Source organism: Sceloporus occidentalis, unplaced genomic scaffold (assembly GCF_023333645.1).
Source record: "Sceloporus occidentalis isolate IW3139 unplaced genomic scaffold, rSceOcc1.0.p SCAF_2, whole genome shotgun sequence".
NCBI lineage: Eukaryota > Metazoa > Chordata > Lepidosauria > Squamata > Phrynosomatidae > Sceloporus > Sceloporus occidentalis.
In genome coordinates this window covers 119,490,683-119,512,197 of record NW_028316982.1, presented here as the reverse complement: position 1 = coordinate 119,512,197, position 21,515 = coordinate 119,490,683, and the positions used below count along the sequence as shown (strand labels likewise).

At 39.0% G+C, this 21,515-nt stretch overlaps 1 protein-coding gene across 15 annotated transcripts in view; it reads right to left on the bottom strand.

Annotated features, from left to right (window-relative positions):
- Window positions 1–21,515, bottom strand: part of LOC149318932 (calcium-activated potassium channel subunit alpha-1) — a 627,293-nt gene that overhangs the window by 118,313 nt on the left and 487,465 nt on the right. For 9 of the 15 annotated variants that reach the window (XM_089510711.1, XM_089510713.1, XM_089510714.1 and 6 more), the window contains one exon: window positions 20,864–21,037. The exons of the other annotated variants lie outside the window; for them this stretch is intronic. In XM_089510711.1, coding sequence (XP_089366837.1) covers window positions 20,864–21,037 — 174 coding nt within the window. The remainder of the gene's footprint in view (window positions 1–20,863; window positions 21,038–21,515) is intronic. 15 annotated transcript variants of the gene reach the window in all.

Here is a 21,515-nt window from a genome sequence, read left to right as displayed (position 1 = left end):
GGTGGTAAGCAACAGTGGCAGCTGCCTTTTTGTTGCCCAACAATGCTATTGTGTTCCTTCAAGATCAGATAGTGTGGCTCGATGCCTTGTTCTGACATCAACAGCAGAATGAGTAATGAACAGGGGCTTCAGGGGAAGGTGCTGTCCATTGTCACTGGGGAAAACCCACAGGGTAAGGAGCCAATTCAGGGCCAAAACACTCCATGGGCAGCCCGTAGTATTTTGGCAAGTGTAGATGAGCCCCAAACTATGGTATCAATTAAAAATAAAGGTCCTGGTAAAGCACAGCAGCTGGGCCTCCCAGAAATCATGCTAATGAGTTGTTCAGCTCCGAGGAGAGAGACTGTAGCAAGCTCTTTGCTCCTCCAAACTGTTGATCAATGGTTTTCAGAGGCCTCATTCCCACTTACCTCTTGATTTGCTTCCTGCATTGATTACTGAAACCAGTTCAGCAAACACCATGGTTCCCACTATGTTTGCACTGGTTTCAAGAATCGGTGCAGGAAGCAACAACTGTGGCTTCCTCGCCATGCCTCCTTCCATCCCTCCTGGCCATACCAGGGGCGGAAGAGAGGTCAGGGTGGAAGGAGAGAGGCAAGCCAAGAGGATGGAGGAGTGAAGCAAAGCCATCCTTTAATACAAACAGATCACCACAGATTGCTAGCAGAAAACATCACAGACTTGGAACAATTACTAAGTAAAGTCACAAAAGAAAATGCAAAGGCAAGATTGCTGCTACACATAAAGAAGACAGAAATAACGACTGTGGAGGATCTACGTAAATTCAACCTAGATAATGAGGAAATCAAAATAAAGATTTTCTGTATCTTGGATCAAATCCAACTCTATGATTCTATGATTCTTTTTTTTAAAAAAGGAGAGAGCAGCCAAGAAATAAGAAGAAAGCTAGAAATGGGAATGGCAGCTATAAAATAACTAGACAAGATCCAAAAGAGTAAAGATATACAACTGAGTACTAAAGTAGGAATCATCCAACCTATTTTATCCTTATTACCATGTATGGATGTGAGAACAAGACATGAAGAAGGTAGATAGGAGGACAATCCATTAATTTGAGATGTAGTGCTGGAGAAGAATGCTAAAGATGGACAGCCTAGAGGATGAAAAAATGGGTCCTGATACAGAACAAGTCTGAACTCTTGCTGGAGGTCAAGATTATCAAATTGAGGCTATTGCACTTTGGCCACATTATGAGAAGGCATTACTCAATATGAAAAAAAAAAAAACAATTGTGGGAAATGTAGAGGGTAGTAGAAAAAGAAGACTGCAAACCAGATAGACAGACACAAACAGGGAGGCCACGGGCTTGAATCTACAGGTCCTAAGCAGAATAGTAGAGGACAGAGAGGCTTGGAAATGTCTCATCCACAGGTTGCCATGAGTCAAAGGCACTTAACAACAATAACAAATCACACTTATGCACATTTCCCTTTCTATTTAGTTAAAAATATTCTATAGAAATGCCTCTATACTTCTATTATTGTTTGTTTCCGTAGCATATTCCCAGGAATTTAATCTTTCCATTTTAAACTATGGTGTTTGAACTTCTGAGATCTTTGTGCAACCATTCATTGTGTGTGTGTGTGTGTGTGTGTGTGTGTTTGCCTTCAAGACATCTATTATGGTGACATCATTAACTTCATAAATATTTCTTATGCAAGGAATTGTCAGAGTTGTTTTTGCCAGTTCCTTCCAAGTTTCAGCCAAATGTCAACTAATGAAAAATGTAATGTAAAAGTTGAGGTGAATTTGGGTTTTGACCTGTTCAGAGCAAATATTTCAGGCATTTTACCAAAAGCGAATAGTGATAGCTATTATATAGCATGGAATAGCTACTGCTATGTTCTGCACATAGAGTGTAACCAGGTTTTCAACAGTCAAAATGCAGAGAATATGTGGAAATTCCTCCTCAGGCAAAATATCTAAAGACTCTCCAAGGAAGCACAAAGTATTCTGATATGCCTAGCAGAAATTACTTCCATGGAGTCAGCAGCTTGAGAATTGGACCCTGACTCCAGGAAGCCAGGGTTCAAATCCCCACTTGACCATGGAATCCCATTAGGTGGCCTTAAGCAAGTCACACTGTCTCAACCTCAGAGGAAGGCAAATGCAAACCTCCTCTGCACAACTCTTGCCATGAAACCACATGACAGGGTCACCTCGGAGTCACCATAAATTGAAAATGACTTGAAGACACATAATCACCACCACGTGGTTTACAAAAATCTCTAAGCCACCTCCTTAAATTCAGTCATGTATCACCCCATGTCACTCTTTCTTAAAGATGATGTTTCCAGTCAAGACAATGAAAGCACAGCTTTTCTCCAAGGCTTTTTCTCATAGTAATCTGAAAGCTGTATGGTGTTAATATGACTTGCACCTACAAGGCTGGGTTGGTCACTGAACTATAAAGGCTGTCCTTGTCCCATACTGCTAAGAAACACATCCTCTCCCCTTTGCCTTAATGCCTGAGAGTAAGTTTTGATGCCAGCTACCAGAAACACAGAGGCAAGGAGTCAGCAGCATCTGAAGCATTAGCAGAAATGGGCTGCGATTATGTAGTCCTGTCAAACTGTACTAGTGATCTTCCTGCCATTGTTGTCTGCTAGACACTAATGGAGGTTGTCCTGTTGTGGTCAAATAGACAGCGCAGTGATCAATCATTGTTAAGGTCAGGAAAGTTCTCAACATGGTCAAGAAACAGAAAGCATGGAAGTTTGTTGTTTTTTTAAAAATCACTCGAATGCACCCATATTGTGATTGCTCTATTTACCTGGAATTATTATTATTATTATTAATATATTTATTTGTATCCCACTCTTTTCCCAGGACTGGGACTCAGAGCAACTTCACACCATTAAAAACAGTACAATTAAAAACCATACATTAAAAAGGAATTAAATTATTACGGTATTTAGTATCCTTCTACTTATTATGTGCAACACATTTGACAGGAAACTACAGTTTCTCAGTATAAAGGGAAAGGGTCCAGCAATGGCACACAGAAAAATACATCTCTAGAACAGCTGCTACATCACTGCAGGCTTAATGCAGTTTGACACCACTTTAAATGCCATGGCTAAATGCTATGGGATCCTGGGATTTGCAGTTTATTTTGGCACCAGAACTTTCTGACAGAGAAGGCTAAATAGCTCACAAAACTACAAATTCCCAAATTCCACAGCCTTGAGCCATGGCCATTAAAGTGGCATCCAACTGCATTAATTCTGCAGTGTAGATGCAGCCATAGCTATAAATCTGGACTCAAGCTTAAACGTTCTTTTCCTACTATCAGAGACTTCAGCAATGTCTAACCCACCCAAGACAAAAGTCAAGGTGAATTGTGGTGGTTTGTGTATATGGAGGAGAAGGTCTCAGTAGGCATTGGGATTGAAAGCTCAGAAACATTCAGCTGTTTATTTCCAGCCAGAAGCCTTCACATCTTTTCGAACCACCTTTACTGCAATCTCTACTTGAAACATGAAAATAACACTGTTTTTCTGTACATTTTTCCTTGCAATTTTTTAGTAGGAAAATAAGGCTAAAGTTTCATCATTATCAAAAGCTGTGAGGTTATAAACTTGTATCACTATGCTAGTGTCTTTGGTCACAACCCACATCCCTGTACTGAAAGCACCCTAATATGATGTTCATACTTATTTTATTTATTGATAAGACAGACTACACCTAACACTAGGGCATCATCATTTTTCATATTCCCTTTTTAAATTTATTTTCATACAGTGTAGTTTTAAAGAACTTCACTCTTTAGAACAAGCTAAGGAACATTTTATGTTACATTTTAAGTGCTCCCAAACCATATAGATATAGATATAGATGTATTAAGTGTATATGTGTGTGTGTGTGTGTGTTATATCACATTGTATACATAAACTAATCACTGATTGTGATTGTGTTTTTCTAGCAAGAATACACAGTGATAAGTCTGGGTTTGCTGAACAATGTGTGAAATGGCTATCAGATCTCACTAAATTTAATTTAGCCTATTTCATGTTACCCTATTCAAAGGATCTTTTTTATAATTTCTAAGAGAAATTTCTTAACTATACATTATCTGTGTACGATAAGTAAAGATATTAATGATGCCTAGAAATAGGAATTCTTTCCCACATCTGTTCTTCAGAGCCTGAGCATCTTCTCTAAAGTGTGGCTAAAGACCTTACTTGAAGCAGCTTCCTGTGAAATAGGAAGCTATTAGAATGTTCGCTTTCTCCTTTTAATATAAATTCTCCTTTAATATAAATGCTAGCATATGCAGACTAAAATTGTGCATTTACTGTCTATGCTATCATGCTCTAATCCATGTTACATGAATAACTTGAAATGGTTCTTTGCTTGAAAAACTTAATGGTGTGGGGTGAGAGGAGGAAAAAGAGAGCAGAAAAGCCAAAGTCCAATTGTTAGTTCCAACTAGGGATTCTGGCAATGGATGCTACTGTAATAGTAACTGAACTACTGCAATTCAGACTAAGATTAGGTCCTTGATCTTATTGTATTGTTACGCTGATGCAGAAGTATAACGTAGGCGAACAATTAACTAAATTCTGAGACTTTTAATTCTAAAGGCTGTTTCACACAAGTAAATTAAGAATGATTCCAAAATCTCTCTGCCATAGGACCTTATCACACGGTGAAGACTATGTACAAAGGAATTCTGGCAATGGCTGCTAAAGCCTGCCCTTAAGGATCTATGCACTGGCTCAAAATCTCAACCTAGGGAATATTTTTTGATGCCCTGTAGACTTACATTTAGAGGACTCAGGCTATTTCCAGAGTGAAGCCAATGAAGTTAGCCAGTGTCTAAAGCAAACAGCAATGTGGCATTTGTTTGAAATACAACCAAGGAGGAGTTATTGATTTTGACAAGTAATTTATGCATAGTTGATCTACCAATCCCACCCCTTCACCTCAAAAAAAAAATGCAGAGATGCATAAAAATAGAGAATTTGTGACAATATGGCAAGAATGGTCAGAATGCAACACATAACCATCCCTGCCATTCAAATTTTATTTTTTTTACTGGAAGTCTTCTGGCTTTCTTCCAAATTCTTCAGATGTTTTGCCAGAAAATGAACCCCTAAATGCGTGAAATTTCAGTGCCAACTCTGAGCTAGCCACTGTATGCAAACAGCCTGCCGCATAGAACAGCTGCAGTTCAAGAGTCTGACACAATACTATTTTACACCATGAAGGCAATGGCAAACTGCCTCTTAGTTTTGCTTGCCTAAGAAAACCCTATGAAATCCATGGAGCCGTCACAAGTTGGCAGGCAAACACACACACTTAGAGGACACATGAGTGGGTATATGGCTGAATAATTCCTTCAAATCTCTTAGTAAAAGGACCAATAGTTCAGTTCGTGTTATCTAATTGAACTCCCATCATGCCTTGTTGCTGGGCTTCTTCTTGTTTTAGCCAAAGGGAAATTTTATTTTGTGCTATAGGTATCTATAATAACTTTGTGTTTTATGAAGGGATATCAATCTAAGGCAAATCTATGAAAAAAACCTGTATCAGTTTTATACCCACTTGAGTGTCATGTTTCTTCCCATACTGTCTCCAAATCCAGTAAAGGTGGAGAAATTCTCTATCAGCCACCCATCATCATTCTACAATGCCCAGGGTTGTTCTGTTTGTTTTGAGAAGGAATTATAATTATAGCATTTTAATCATGGCTTACATGATTCCTACACATATGTAAAATCACAAATACCATTAAAGAATTTTTTTTTACACCATTTCACCCTGGTTTTACACCATTTCACTCTGATGAGATGTTTAGTGTTCAGTGGTTGTTGGTATTCGGCAAGGCTGTACTAAATTCTCACACACAAACATGTCTAGATGAAAAGAAAGCACAAATTGGCCTTCAAATATTTTTTCAGAGCTCACATAGCAGCAACTTTGGTGATGTTCGCATATCTTTTTCCTCTGCTTTGGCTCCATACTTCGCAACAGTTCTTTGCATACCCAAGAGTTCTACTCCAATCATCCAGTCAAAGATCATATGAAAGTGATTTTTGGGGCCATGTGATGACATTGGAGTTTATCAGGCTATGGAGATCCCGCTGAAAAATGGGATTTAAACTAGATTTGATTTTTTTTTAAAAAACCACAAATGCTGGAAGTTTATCACACTGGATGACCCCCAAAGTCAAATAACACAAAATTAAACCGAACGTAAAGCAGAGAAAACTGGCAGCTTTTTACTTTGGGGAGTTCTGAAAGTAAAAGCAGCTGGTTTTCTCTGCTTTGCATTCGGTTTAACTTTGCGTTATTTCATTTTAACTGCAACGTCATCTGATAAACTTCCTTCATTTGCAGGTGTTTTTTTTGTTTTGTTTTTTTGCTTTAAATCTCTTTTAAATCCCATTTTTTTCTTCAGGATCTCCCTAGTGTGATAAACTCAATTGTCAAGGCAATTCAAAAGGACAGCATTGCGTACAGGTCTCTTTCTGAACTGAGAAATACATTTTCCACCTTACCTTGAAAAGCAAACAAACAAAAGGTGGCACTGAGGACAGCTTCAGTGAAAATTGCTCTGATTTGGCTCAAACCTAGTTTGTGTTCTGATGGAAGGTAAAAGAGATATGTACATGCATACACAGATAACAATCAATACATCCCTAATATTTTTGCAAGCTCCCCTTCCACCCCACCATCTCTCCCTGGAGCGCAAAGCAATTCTCTGATTTCTAAGGTGGCAGCACCATCTGCTGGCAGTTACAAGTCTGAAGCTACTTCTGCAATTTCATACCATCCCTCCCTAGTCTTACTGGATTGTTCATACCCTTAAACATCCATATTTCTAAGCCACAGTTAACCATAGCAATTTTAATAACAGCTTTCAAACAGATAAACTCCAGTTCAAGAATACACTGTCACGTTTATGTCTTCCACAGAAACATAGCTACAGGCTAAATTGCTGTGAAATTCTAATATATAAATACAATAAGTCACCAATTAAACAGCCAGACAGACAAGCAAACGATCCCATTTCACTAACGGCTTATAATTATTGATGCCAGAATTAGGCATGAAGTTAAATGCAGTCCAGAGACACATATGAGATGTGAATGCTTTTCTTACATGTTGAAGAGGGTGCCCAAAAGGAATGTCCTAGTGGCAGCTTACATTTACGAGGTGCATCCCCATCACTGAATCACCAACAAGAGTGAAAAGCTGATACAGGTAATTCCAATAAAATAGGCTTGGCCAGTACCAACTCTGGAAAGCCTCTCGGTAGCGCATTTAAGTGGATCTTCCAATACCAGTAATGTCATTTCTCCTCCTGCCATGGACAGTGAAGTTTTCTTTCAGTACTGGCAGAAGAAATGGAGCTGGTGAATCTATTTCACAGGTTGGCTCATTTTCCATGATCTTACATTGCTGATGGCGGAAGCAAAACAGCCTGCTTCATTAGCAAGCATTTCTTCTGCTGCACCATTTTGAAACCCCATGCAATTGTATTTAGGTTTATATGAAAACAGCTGATCTGCTGTTCCTGGTATCTGCTTCAATAAGGTGAGGCAAAGGAAGTGGCAATGAGGCAGCAGACTGATGGATCTAGGTTAGGCCCAAGGATGTTGATCCCTGAAGCTAGATTTCTGGGTGCTTTGTCAAGCTCAACATCTTATTTTTTGTTCTATTTTTATTTACTTTTTGCTTGTTAGTGGGTGGTAATCACTTACTTATGTAGGAGAAAATAAAGGTGTCCATTTCAGAATGTATCTCCCTTTCCTTTTTGTGCGTCTGAGAATGCTAAACAGAGGGTTAGGGAGCTGAAGAAAACTGTGAGGTGGATTTCCTCAGACTGAGAGAAGTTCCCCTTCACTACTAAGTGGATAGGATTTTCTAGATCAAACTCCTATGGATCTATCAGATAGCTGGAATGGATCTAACCCATATGTCTCCTAGACATATATTGTGTAAATATCAATGCTGCAGAGTTCTATTTATGTCTTAAAAAACAAAACAAAGCCTGCAGCAAAATGGATTTGTTAGCTGTTTGAATCTACTAATGTAGCAAATAACCCTGGTTATGAATATCAAAGATTACATCTGTAAAATAATAGTAAAAATTGATGCTAGAGAATGGCAAGGTTGAAGCGTATTTCAACAATATGGAACAACGGAACAAGTGTGGCCTATCATTTTTGGTAAATGACAAGAAGAGGGAAAAGGCAAAGTAACACAATAAAATGGAAGAATAGATGTATGATAGCTAAATCTGATTACATTTGCAAGAGATAAAAAGTGGGGGGGGGGGAGGAGAGGCGCTTCTGGATGGAATATATACTAAAACATCAACCAAAGTATACACTGCTTTTACTACAATTGATTGTTATGTGGGAGCTGAGACTGGCAATTCCATGAGTGGAAAATAAACTGTAAGCTAAGAAATCTAGCAGTGATATAACTAATGGCAGTGATACTTACAACGGCGATTTGATCTCTAACAGAAAAAGTACTCTAAAGGATGGATGCATACAGCCCAGGTCATTTTTCCATATAAAAACAAAACAGGATCAAGACGCCTCTGCAAAATAACAAATGGCTGCTATATGTTTCCTCTGATTCGATCGCTAACAAAAATATTACACCGATAACACTCAAATGGCTCTAACGGGTAGTGGCAGACTACTTATGATTGTGACATGAGGGAAGGGGAGTGTCATATCACATATATCTGGGTAATGTTATGATGTGGTTTAAATGTTATGGAAATGACTCTCTCCCTTAAAAAGCCTGTGTCAGAACAATCACCAAATCTCCATTCTTATAGCAAGTTAAAGAAGAAAGTCTGAGTATTATGACCATGCTTAGAACATAATGGATGTTCCATCTGCAGACAGTATGTGAGAACTATCAGATTGTGCTGCATTTTATTACTTTTAATGACTTGTTAATGAATTCTGATTTATTATGCAGGATGCACAGATTTGTTTTATTTGTAGTCAAATCATCCATATTTGGGCAGTTACATGTCAAGTTTTGCATATGGTTAATTTTGAACATTTTGTACATAACAGAATCATCACTGGAACTGAAGTGTTACACTCTTACACACACTGCACTAAAAATAGTCTCAAAGGCATCAAACAGGGCAGGTTTCTTTAGCTGTGCTGTATGTCAGCTACAGTGCTATTACAACAGGATACTGCTACACAAGAAATACACAAATCCATGTCTGCCAACACAACTGGAAAATTTTTAGGGCTAAAATTATAGATTAGATGAACTGTTGTTTGCTCTGCCTTCACTTCATTTTCTTTGCACTGTTTTATTTTCAGGGTCTTCCTATTAACTGGCAGAACTATATGACATAGGCCAGAGTGATTTTCAAACCTCTTAAATGCCTGATTCAAGTAGCTGCACTGAGAAGTCTTCCTAGGTTTGCTTGTGGTATAAGGAGCCCTTTAACATCACACAATTATAGTGCTATGATTCTACTTTAACTGTCATGGTTGCATCCCAGAAAATACTGGGATTTGCAGTTCAAGGAGGGATATTTAGAATCATCAGCCAGGGAGCTCTACTGCCTACCCAAACTAGATGATGCTGTAAAGGCATAATGTCGAAGCATTCCAGGTTAAAGAACCATACAGTTTGATTATTTAATAAACTGGATAGAAATATCTATAAGGGGAGAGGAATCAGAAGGAAAGTTTTTGTTGAGAGGCAGAAAGCAGCAGCAGCAACAATTCAGAAGTTTAGGACATGGGAACCAGAGACTAATTTCCTTATGATGCTTTGGCATGTAGAAAATAAACTTGGCGTTTTGTTACACCAGTACAACTCATAGTGCTACCAAATCCAAAAAAACAGAGTTCCTTACTTTTAAGCACAATATGGAGGAGGTGGGGGGAAGTTAACATATCATTATTCAAGGGAGAGACAAACAGCACCTTCCAAAATGTTCTCTTCTGCACAAGTACTGCAGGTTCTATCTGAAATGTTGCCTTGTGATATGTGTATGTGAAATAGGAAAGACAGAATGTGATTGTAGGAAGTTGGAACCTGAATATATTGCACAAAACAAACTGTGGGCCAGTGGTTCATCATCTCCTCACTTAATACAGCTGCTACAGTTATATGTGGGGTGGGGGGAGAAAGCTACAGATCTCCAATATCTCATACAGAGTGGTCCTAAGAAGAAATGGATCCTGGGAAGATAATTAACTACTAGAAATGTTCTCTACTGGAGCATAAAGAACAGTGCCTTCTTTTGAACTGGTATTTGAGATGGAGGAACAGGACAGCAGTGACAGCAAAAGCCATTGACTTGTGTTTTGAAGACAGCAAAGAAGCCATTGTATAATCTACTAAGAGATTTTTGAATTCATCTTGGACAAGATGTTAAGGCTAAGGACAGCCTCTGGAGGGATATGCAAGACCTAAGCTTTGGAGCTGACTTAAAAGCCTGAAGGGGTTGTTGGGCATTTCCTCAAGCCAGCTTTGCAGAGCTTGTAATGTTTTTTTATTGACCCAGCTCTGAACAACCGTGGAGGCATAAATGGCAATTTTGAAACAAGTCAGAGAGAGAAATAGAGGAGATCAATAGGAAAGAAGTCTTTACCCTACGCAAGGCAAAGGATTCTGGATGGAGGGAGGGAACATTTTGCTTAAGCTACAAAAATTACTAGCTAGCAAGTTGACTTCTTTTGGGAGACGTTTCACTTAAAAGTGAAGCCCCTGTAGTGTTATTTTTGCAGAAATGTACTTCAATATCATGTGAACAGCTAGGAACTGTTAAATTTCCTCTGATTTCCACCGTGGCACAAATTCATTATGATAAAATCAAAAAGAACGCCAGGAAGTTATTTATGTTTATGGTTGATGTTGTGTGTTGTTATTTTGTTGTATGGTATTGTCTTATTCATTATTTGCTTTATATTCAATAAACTTTAATTCAAAAAAATTAAAACCATATAAGGGCTGACTTGGTTATGAACTGAAGGCATCTATTCCAACATTCTTTTTGCAACAGGTGCCTCCAGGAGGTTCTCAAGCAGTGTGTGGAAATAACAGCACATAAACACATAGCATGGAAGTAACAATTACTACCATGGCATGCTGCCAGTATCCACTATTCTGAGGTACACTGCTTATAAACATGAGCAGGCCTATTCAACTATTATAGGTACCAACAGAACTGTCCCTTATGCATTTGTCTAATCCTTTTCACCCTTTCCCATTTCTTTTCCTATTTTCCTCAGTGATGATGTTTTGGCGGTAGCTTGCAACAAGTGCAGCTGTTGATTCAGTTCTCGGTAGATGCAGGGTTTTTTTGTTTTTGTTCTTTTAAGTATTCAATAAAATTATCTATCTATCTATCTATCTATCGATCGATCGATCGATCGATATTTGGGGAGGGGCACCCTGCTGGCTATGTTGTCCATCAGGACACTGTGATTCAGGCTGGGATGCCACACCAGGAAAATAGTGGGTGCCAGAATGCATCCTTAAAAAGTACTTCTGTAAAGGTTCACGCAAACTACTGTAATATTTCACTATTTTAAATAACTGTCAGCTTGAAACAAGCACATTAGCTTTTTCAGGTATTGTTATTTCAGTATTCTCCCAAGAATTCATAGTATTTTTTATTGATTAAAACAATTTATAAACTCCGTCTCCCCTCCAACCCTTATGGATATGAGAACAGTTAATCCAGGAGTTATTATTTTGTTGCTAATTTGCAGCAATGCTGGATAACATCACTATAAAATAGCTCCAGATACCAAACAGTATTCAGTGTATGGTGGAGGGAGGGAATCTGTCCTAAAACTGGTGCAGGCAGCTTCCCTGAACACTTGATGTACTTTCTCAATCTTGCAGCTGTTTCTAAAAGCTTTCTCCCAAAGGCATATTTAGGACTAAATTAAATGTAACTTTGACTTAATTAACGTTTTAAATGATAATGAACACAATGTAGATTCACAGGAAGCATTTATATTGTGTTGTAAAAATGGATAAAAATTTAATAACTCTTTGTTAATAAGTGATGTCTCTCCAGACCTGTAAAGCCTAAGGCAGTCCAGTGCTCTACTCTAAGGTCTAATCTAGGTTCCCTAATGCAGGTGGAAGAAAGAAGCAGAAGTCTGGCTTGACATTTGCTCTAAGCCTGCTCTGGATCAAGGCTCTGCTTGTTCATAAGTACTTTATTTCATATAAGTAAAGGTCAGAATTTGGGCTCAAGGCAGGGCTACGACAGAAACGTTCAAGAGGAAACCGAGCTAGACCTGGCATCTGTCGCTTGAGATAGCTCAGGAGAAGGAGAGATGGAGAGCTAACTGGCTAGCATCTGTCCTACACTGAGGAGGTAACAGGGAGAATCTGCTGCCTGGTGGTAAGAAACTGTCAGGGTGAGTTTCATGACAACCAGCCACACTCAGGAAATAAAAATGCAAACATAATTTCCATGTCACCTTGCATAAAGCCCTCTCCGAAACTCACTCCACGGGCTGGAGACAGCTTTCCCCCCCTTAGCCTGTCCCCATCAAGGCAATCCATTCACTAGTCACTTTCCTGTGACCCTGGTAAGAAACACTACCCAAAGTAGAGGCCTAAAGGGATTTTCCCCAAAGACTTCTCCTTCCTTCTTCTACACTTCCCACCTTGTAAGATTTGCTACAAACCTTAGGAGTGTTTACATTTTGTACAGAAATGGCTCCGCATATTCCCTTAACTGTGTGCACCACAATACATGAGCTATACAGCTCACTTTGGCCTACAACAAACCTTTCTCCCAGTCCATTAATTATACATTCTATTAATTTGTGATAACCAATCAAATGCCTGATGCTTGCCCTTCCATTGGCCAAAAAGAAGCAACTGGATATGGGCAGCAGTTCTGATCCATCACTTCTTCAGTTCCCCCAATATCCATTTTCCCAATCCATACTGCTTCAGAGAATAGGACATGAAATAATGGATGCAAGCTATAGGAAAAGAGATTCCACCTCAACATTAGGAGGAACTTCCTGACAGTGAGAGCTGTTCGACAGTGGAACACACTTCCTCAGAGTGTAGTGGAGTCTCCTTCCTTAGAGGTCTTTAAACAGAGGCTGGATGGCCATCTGTCGGGGATGCTTTGATTGAGATTTCCTGCATGGCAGGAGGTTGGACTGGATTGCACTTGTGATCTCTTCCAACTCTATGATTCTGTGGTTAAGAACAAAAGAATGCGTGCCCAATCATCCACCTGAAGTACCCCCCCCCCCACACACACACACACACACGATAACTAAAGATAAAAAGAAAATTCTGGAACTACACATAATAAGAGTCTTTGAATTGGATGAAAAGTGACTGGAGCAAGCATGTGTTTAGCTAATCTTTACAAACAGATCAACCGCAGCCATTTAAAAGGGGCAACTAATTCTGAATCCTGCTGTTGTTTCGGAAATACTCTTTGTGAATTCTGCCTTCCTCTGAAAGACAAGTGATTGATTTTAAGAGAAATAAATGCAATTTAATTTCCCCCAAACACACAAAACCTCCTATTGTTGCTGTTGTTACCACAACTATTATAAGGAAAACTCTTATAACAACAAAAGGCTTTACCATTTTTCAAACTATAAATTGTTCAGGGTAGAGACTTTTCTGTTGTTTATGTTACTTCACCTAGTTTACTGACATAAACAACGACAGGTTTTTCATACTGCAGAAGAGCAAATAGGTGATTGCATAGCTGAGTTATTATATTATATTGACAGTAATTTATTCTGAAGGCAGGACCTCTTGTTCATTTCTTTAGTGGCATGATATTCTTTATTTTGAGGATGAAAGTGATGCCTAAATGTTGGATACACATCAACAAAGTAGTTGCTGGAGCCTTGAGGGTGGCCCTTAATGCAGCTAGAAATTTGTAACAGGATCATAAAAGTGGACTATTTGAGAGGGATGGCATTCAGGTCAGAGGGTTAACTATTAAAACAACATGTAGATCTCAGACAAAATCCAAATCCCATTGGTTTGTCCATCCAAGTCAAAACTACTGGATTAGTAGAAATGACTAATACACATATTTTCTTTCCTTCAATCAAACCATTTGTTTTCAACATAACATGAAAGATACTGAACATACCCTTGTAAAAATAAAAGTACTTATAACACGTAAGAATGGTGTATTATAGAATTACTAGTAAGATTTCCCCCCCATGGTAGAAATGCTTGACTACTTGTGATTTAAGGCTCGATAATATTATCAAGCATGCAAACAGGAGGAAGAGAGGACAGATTGATCTACTGTCTCATACGTTTATTTCTTTACTAACAAAGCCCTTCATTCTTAGGAAACTGAGTCCATCATTATTCATCTTAAAAGAATGAGATAACCAGCAAGGTCTCTGCTCTACAGAAGTCACAGGTTGTCCAGATCCCTTCCCTCTCAGCTTTCTGACTGCTTCTCTTCTGCCCTTGTGATGAAAAAGTAAGGGAGAGATGGATTTCCAGTATCTTGAATGGGACAGAAAATCCTAAAGGCCAGCCAACTAATACATATTTACTTCAGAGTAAGCCCTGATGAAGACAGTGAGACTTACTTTCACATAGACATACACAGGACTGTGCTTGCTCCAAGGGAAATGCAACCAACTGAGAGCTAACAGGACGTGACAAAATGTCACAGAAGAAGAAGGGATGCTTTTTGTACGTTTTTGGAAGAAACTAAGCCTAAGCATTTTCATTACTTATCTGTTTACTATAATGTTAACATCTTTGCAATATCCACGTAATGCCATGTCACACAGCAGGTGACATGCCACTCCCTAAGCTTCTGATTCAGAAAGTCTGAGGTTGAGGTCCCACAGGCTTTCTTTCCAAAGGTCAGATATTTGTGCAACATACACTACATGATTTGTCTCTCTGTAGGATTGAATTAATATGATTTTTATTGTGTCACTCTGCCCTTGCTTTAATTGTCTTTTTATATTAGACTCATTAAGGGAATGTCAGGCCAAAGAAATGCTAATGTTCTCCAACAGAGACCAGTTGGGTTATCTGATAAAATCTGGGTTAGGAAAACACAGCTGTCTGATTAACAATCTTTTTCATATTCCCTAATAAGGTTTTCTTGAATGGTTAGAAATCATTTCAGTTTTCTTTCCCAACATTTCTCCCGCATCCTGTTCAGGTACTGGCTACTTGCTTTTACCCTAAACTGTCCTAGTGTTATTACTCTGTCCAGACTTTTCAAAACAATGTACTACTCACACAGTTGACCCCCCACATCCACAGATTCAACCATCTATAGCTGGAAAATATTTTTTAAAAAATCTAAAAACTAAAAAGCAAACCTTGATTTTGCCATTTTATAAAAGGGACACCATTTTACTACACCATTGTTTCCAATAGGATGTGAGCATCCACATATTTTTCAACGCACAAGGAGTTCCTGGAACCAAGCCACAATTGATACCAAGGGCCAATTGCACATATCATATGTTCCTCCTCTTTACTGGCCGTCACAAGCCTTCAGATGCATCTCCAGAGGCAGCTGAATGTCAGGGACGGTGCAGGGGAAGGAGGGATGTAGCTAGGATTTTAGGAAGGAGGGGGTTCCAGACTAAGTGCCACCATTATAATGGGGCTTGGGTGTGGCGGCACAGCAGCACACACCATTCATTTTTCTAATGGCAGGGGGGGTCCGGCCCCCAAGAACCCCCCCCCTTGGCTACGTCCCTGGGGGAAGGAGCAAGAAGAGGCACATAATACCTGGTACCAGAAGGCCTTTTACTTTGGGCACTCGGCCCCTAAAAGTTTCGCCATCACTGTCATAGAATCTGCTTCAAATCTGAAACACTGGCTAGGTAAGACATAAATAATACTCTAATACATATGAGTCATTGATTTTGCTGAATGTGGGTGCGTGATTTACAGGAAGAAAAAAGGGTAGGTGTGTGGTGGTTGACCACCAGCACAGGTCAGATGCTCCTATATTTTTTTACAAGTCTGCTTTAATCCTTCCTTTATAAAAGGGATGGGCAAGATATGGTTTATGGGTCATGTGTGGATCATTCAGGCATTTCTGTACCCCATATTTCCCTACCACTGCTGATGCTTTTCATTCTAAACAATACCATTCTATGCTATGTGAAAAATGTATTTTAAAACAAAAAGGGAGAGGGGTTACCACTGTTATAGGCCACTATCAGATGCACAGTAGGTGCGGGAATCTTGATATATTATCCTCCAGAATAACAACTTTCAAGTTGCACTGTGTCATCCCATACACTCTTTATAAGGTGCAGGAAGGTAGGAAAGTACTATGTTCAAATGAATATATCAAACTGATAGGAGTTAAAGGACATAAACTAGCAACAAGTCCTTCAAGGTCAGCCTCATTAAAATGGATGGGATCAGAAGAAAATTAGCTTTCTTGCACAGTTCCCATTCATTGCAATGGAGCTGCGTTGGGGAATTTCTCACAGGACTGTGGCTAATGTGATGTGGCTTTTTAAAAAACAAAACAAAATAGAGTTTGTTTCTTTCAGCAACAAAAACAACAATACTTTGTTTAGAATAAAAAAAATAAAGGAGAGGAAAAAAAGAAAAGAAGAGAGAAGTGGAAAAGAGAGAAGGGGAGAGAGAGAGAGAGAGAGAGAGAGAGATGAAAGACACATTAAGAGATCTTAAAGCCACACAGAGATTTTATGGAGTGGAGGGAGGGGGTTGCGACCAAAGCCAGCCTTGTAATAGTATAATGACCTTTAATGAGTGTCTTGGGAAACAATATAGTCCTAGCATGAAAGAAAAAGGGCAAAACCAATCAAGATTCTGTTGACACTAATTCAAAATGATTTTCAGAACAACTGAAGAATGTAAGAGAGGTAATCTGATCCACCAATCTGACCTCACTTTGATTCCAGGGCCTTGCTGCCGCCATTTCTAATTGTCTAGTATTCTACATTTCACATATGCTCATATTTAATGAAAAGCCAACTCTCACCACTCCTCTTTGAGCTAACCAGCTCTTGTCAAGATGGGCATTGTCTGACCTCTTTTCACGGGAAGGAAAACACTGATTTCTATTGAAGCCCTGCCAGTAGGATTTCAAGGATGTGTGAGCGAATATGGAGCAAGAGATATTACAACTGGAGACACCTCCAGGATTAATCAGCTAGCATTGGTTTACAAAGGGCACAGATTGGTATTGATGTGTGAATTGTTTCTTCTTAACCATCAAAGGTGAGGGATCTCACACAGAGTATGGAATTTGTTTTACTGTGGTGGCATGATGATGGATAAGAAGTGAAAGGGAAGTTAAGAAATGCAAAGGACCTTCCAAATCAATGGTACCACTTTTATGTCTGAATGTAATGGCTAACATGCTTTTAGAATGCATTACTTGGCAGGAGAGAAGATGATGTCACAAGTAACATGTTCTTTGGTGGAATAAATCACAAAATCCAAACTGAAATGTTCCTTCTCCTATTCGGCAGTTAGTAGTTAAAAAAAATAAAAATGAAAAGCTGCATCAGCTTTCCATGCTATAACGTCTCTTTGCTTGATAGATGAGTAGAAAATGTATATACACTCTGCTACTTATAAACACCATAATGAGGAGCTAGTCACAAGTGAGGAAAGACTCTTCAGTGTAATGCACACAGGCAGGGTTTGGTGAATAGATATGTCCTGTTTATGAGATGCTCTTCCAAAGAAGTCCACGTAGGCTCTGTCAGCTTTCAAGCACCAGGCTTCAGTGAATTGGTAGTCTGTTTCCTGCTGAGAATTTTGGCTAAGAGTGATTTATGTATTTTTTTAATCATGTGTTTGATTAATTATATTTTTATCAAAAGATTTATTACATCTCAAGATCATGGTAACCCACCACACACTTCATGTGAAAAGCAATAAGATGCCAATCAAGCTCTTTCTATGAGGAATTCTTAAGGCTACCCTGAGAACAGGCAGAAGAAGTGGCAAGGAGCTGTAAGCAAGGAGAGAAGCAGTGGGCAGTGGCTACCTATCACCACTTTATCTCTACTCATCTTATTATTCTTTTAATAGTTAATATTCCTGATAAACTGGGAGTGAGGGGAGCAAAGACAGTTGGTTACTAAGAAGAGATAATATAACCAGTAACTGATAGACAGAGGACAGTGGTCAGTGGCTCTTTGTCTGTCTGTCTGTCCTTTCCCCCAGAATGTTGCCAATTTGGGATGCAACATTCCTCTAGGACAGAGGTTTCCAACCTGAGCTATGTGGAGACTTTAGGCCTCCATGAGTCAAAAAGGTTGGGAACCCCAGAGGTTCACAACATGTGCTCTGAGGAGCCCATAGCACTCCACAAGTCAAAAAGGTTGCTCTATGACATTATGGGCTTCCAGAAATGGCACTTTTAGAAATCAAAAGGCCATAAGGAGCCTTCTTACCATTGGAATACTCCCTCCAGAAAAAGCCAAATCCATCCCTCCACTACCATTTCGAGCAGACAAAATGGGATTGATAGGGATTTCACTTTAGTGCCAATGACAACCTAGCCTATTCTAAAAAAGGACTAACTGGACAATAAGAATGCATCCAGAATGTATCCCCTGTTGAGATAATCTAATTACTCATGTCAGCTTGTGTACGATTTGATATTTGCCTCAAAGAAAGATGATAAATTTTGCAATATTTGAATCCACATATTATGAGTATATTGTGCAATCTAAAGAGTAAGATAACTCTAGGTCTTGATCTGCAAATAAAACCTAGTTATGCTACAAACAGCTTTAGAAATGAGGTAGTGTTATAAATATTTTGACTAATCATCTTTCCCGAGCAGTGGGAGGGGCTATGAACAGAGACGTGAACAATCTGAAATGCAACTAGAGAACTGATATATTCCTAGATGAGAGAGTTAAAAGCCTTCTTAGTCTTTAATCAAGATTTCTCTTTGCAATAGAGAGGTGGGGTAGGGAACATTTTTCCTGTCATAGTCTGATTTCCCTCAGGAGCCATCTGTTCCAAGCTGCCTGCTGGCAGTAGGCAGGGCAAGAGGCAGTAATGGGTGGATCCACACTGTTCCATCACCCTACCCCCATGTAGCTTCTATGTTACCTTGTAATGTGGGCAGATGTGAGTGGGCTCAAAAGATATATAAAAATGGGGAATAATTGCAATCTGCAATCTCCATTAGAAATGGGGTCATGTATGTATGTGTGCAGCCCTGGCTATTTAAGCAATTCATAGACTCATTACACCTCAACCACAGGTGGGTGAATGACATTATTCCTCTAAGGCACTAGACACAACTCCAGATTTGCGTAAGATGAGCACAACTATTTACCAGGCCAGAGTCTCATTTGTTATTCAACTAATAATTTCACCAATGAAGAATATGCGTGCACTCACACTCAGAGAGCTGAGAAAGAGTTATTAATCTGCCAATCGTATCTGATAACTTATTTATTTTGTCAAAAAACACCATTCTCAATATGAGTCTGTGACAACCTTGAAGAAGAGCTCACAGTTGTTAAGTCAACATGCTTTACACTGCCCTGGCACAAACATCCAGTTTCTGTTAAGTGCTTTGCCTTCACTAAAAGGTAAGGCCCTGACTTCTGCCATCTTGAGTTACCATCTTTTCATTTCAAAACTACTGATCCCTAGATGAACTAAATATGGAGCTATAGCCAAGTGAATAGGCCAAAGGGAGACATAGCAAGGGGGCATAACTCAGTATTACATTTCATGTTTTACATGTCCTTGACACTGCTATTTAAATAATTTTAGGTAGCAAGGATATGAAAGATCTCTTACCCCAAGAACCTAAGAGACCCATCACAAATCTGAGCAGACAATAAATGGACACAAGGTCTAACTCAATATAAGACAGATGCTCAAGATCTTTTGTGTCTCACCTCTGATAAGTTTCCCAAACTTTCCTACTCGAGAACATATTGGACCAAATCCTTATCTTAGTCCTGTCTAGAGCAGACCCACTGAACCCATTAGTTGGTTAGCTGGGAATAACCAACAGGATGGCAACCATTCTCTATCAGAACAAAGTTATATTAGTTGCACGGCTCAAGTGATGGTTTCTTGGTGACCTGAGTGCTACCCCCTGACAAACATATAGCACACCAATACAAAACACAAAGCTAGCTAGCTGTTGGTCCACTTTTTTGTTGAATAGAGCAATGTGTAAGCAACTCACTTTGTACGCAACTCACAAGGTTACACTTATTATCTTGCGAAGCAGAATTATCCACTGCAAACAGTCTTTACCACACATAACCAACCCCAAGATGATACTGGTAAAGTTAAATGAAAATAGTCAAACTATGTTACTTAGCCATGATAAAAGATGGATCATTTGCAACTCACAAAAGATAGGTATTTGGGCTAAATAAGCTGTACACTTGTTCAGCTTGGGCACAGATGAAAATAGTTCCTATTTTTGTCTTAAATTTCTATAGAACTTTCCTCCAGCCTACTGTCCAACTACTTTCTTTAATATACGTGTTAATAAAGCATTTAGCAACCATTATACAGTACATACATGTTTTAATCAAAATATCACAAAAACCCAGGATATGTTGCCAAGATGTTATTTCTCTCTTTCTCTCTGAAAAGATCACAAGCACCTGGAACAGCAACAATTAAACAAAATACTGTATTTTTTTTAAAAAAAAAGCAATGTCCATTGCAGAACATATAAATATAGGACTGTATAAGGTAAAGAAATTAAAGCGACGTGGAGGGATGTGCCAACCCAATTTGCTTAAACAAAAAAACCCAAAACAATAGAACCACAATGTACGACACAGGACAGGGATGATACCACAGACACTACAGACATGGAACAGCATGTGCTGGTGTTGAAACTTACAGGCACGTAAACTGGTGGAGCAATCATTAACAGAGACAGAAGAAAGTGGGAAGGCTCTCTCAAGGGTGTCCTTGTTACTATGCACACTGCCTGACATGCAAGTGCAGTCACGCTCAGAGCGTCCGCAATCAAAACAACATGCCAGTTTGATTCTCTTGTAGATGGACATCTTGGCTATAACCATGGGTTGGATGGGAGGAGAGGAAGAGCAGCAGGTTAATGGAAAGGTTAGATATAACAATGCAGCTGGAAGGTCATTTAAGGGATTTAAGATACAGGCCTTAGTTTATGACAGTCTTGACCCAGAAAAAAAAATCATTCTGATTATTAGTAACACTTTGGTTGTACATCAAATGTAAGGGGAAATATCAATTGTTCTTCATATTCTCTTTAGCAGTGAAACAAAATAAACTGTTGTTTTGGACAAGGGGGGGGGGTTAAAAGAACCAACTAAAAGTAGAAAACTCTAAGTCTCTCCACCCCCTTCTAACACTACAACCATTAAAGGGTAAAAGTGGAGTGTGGATAGTGCCAATTACTAAAATTATTTCAGTCTAGGCTGCTTCTTTAGCTACATTTAGCCTTGACAGTTTTTTTTCTCAGAATTAAACAATGTCTGAGAAGATCATAATCCCATTTAACGAGTATAAAC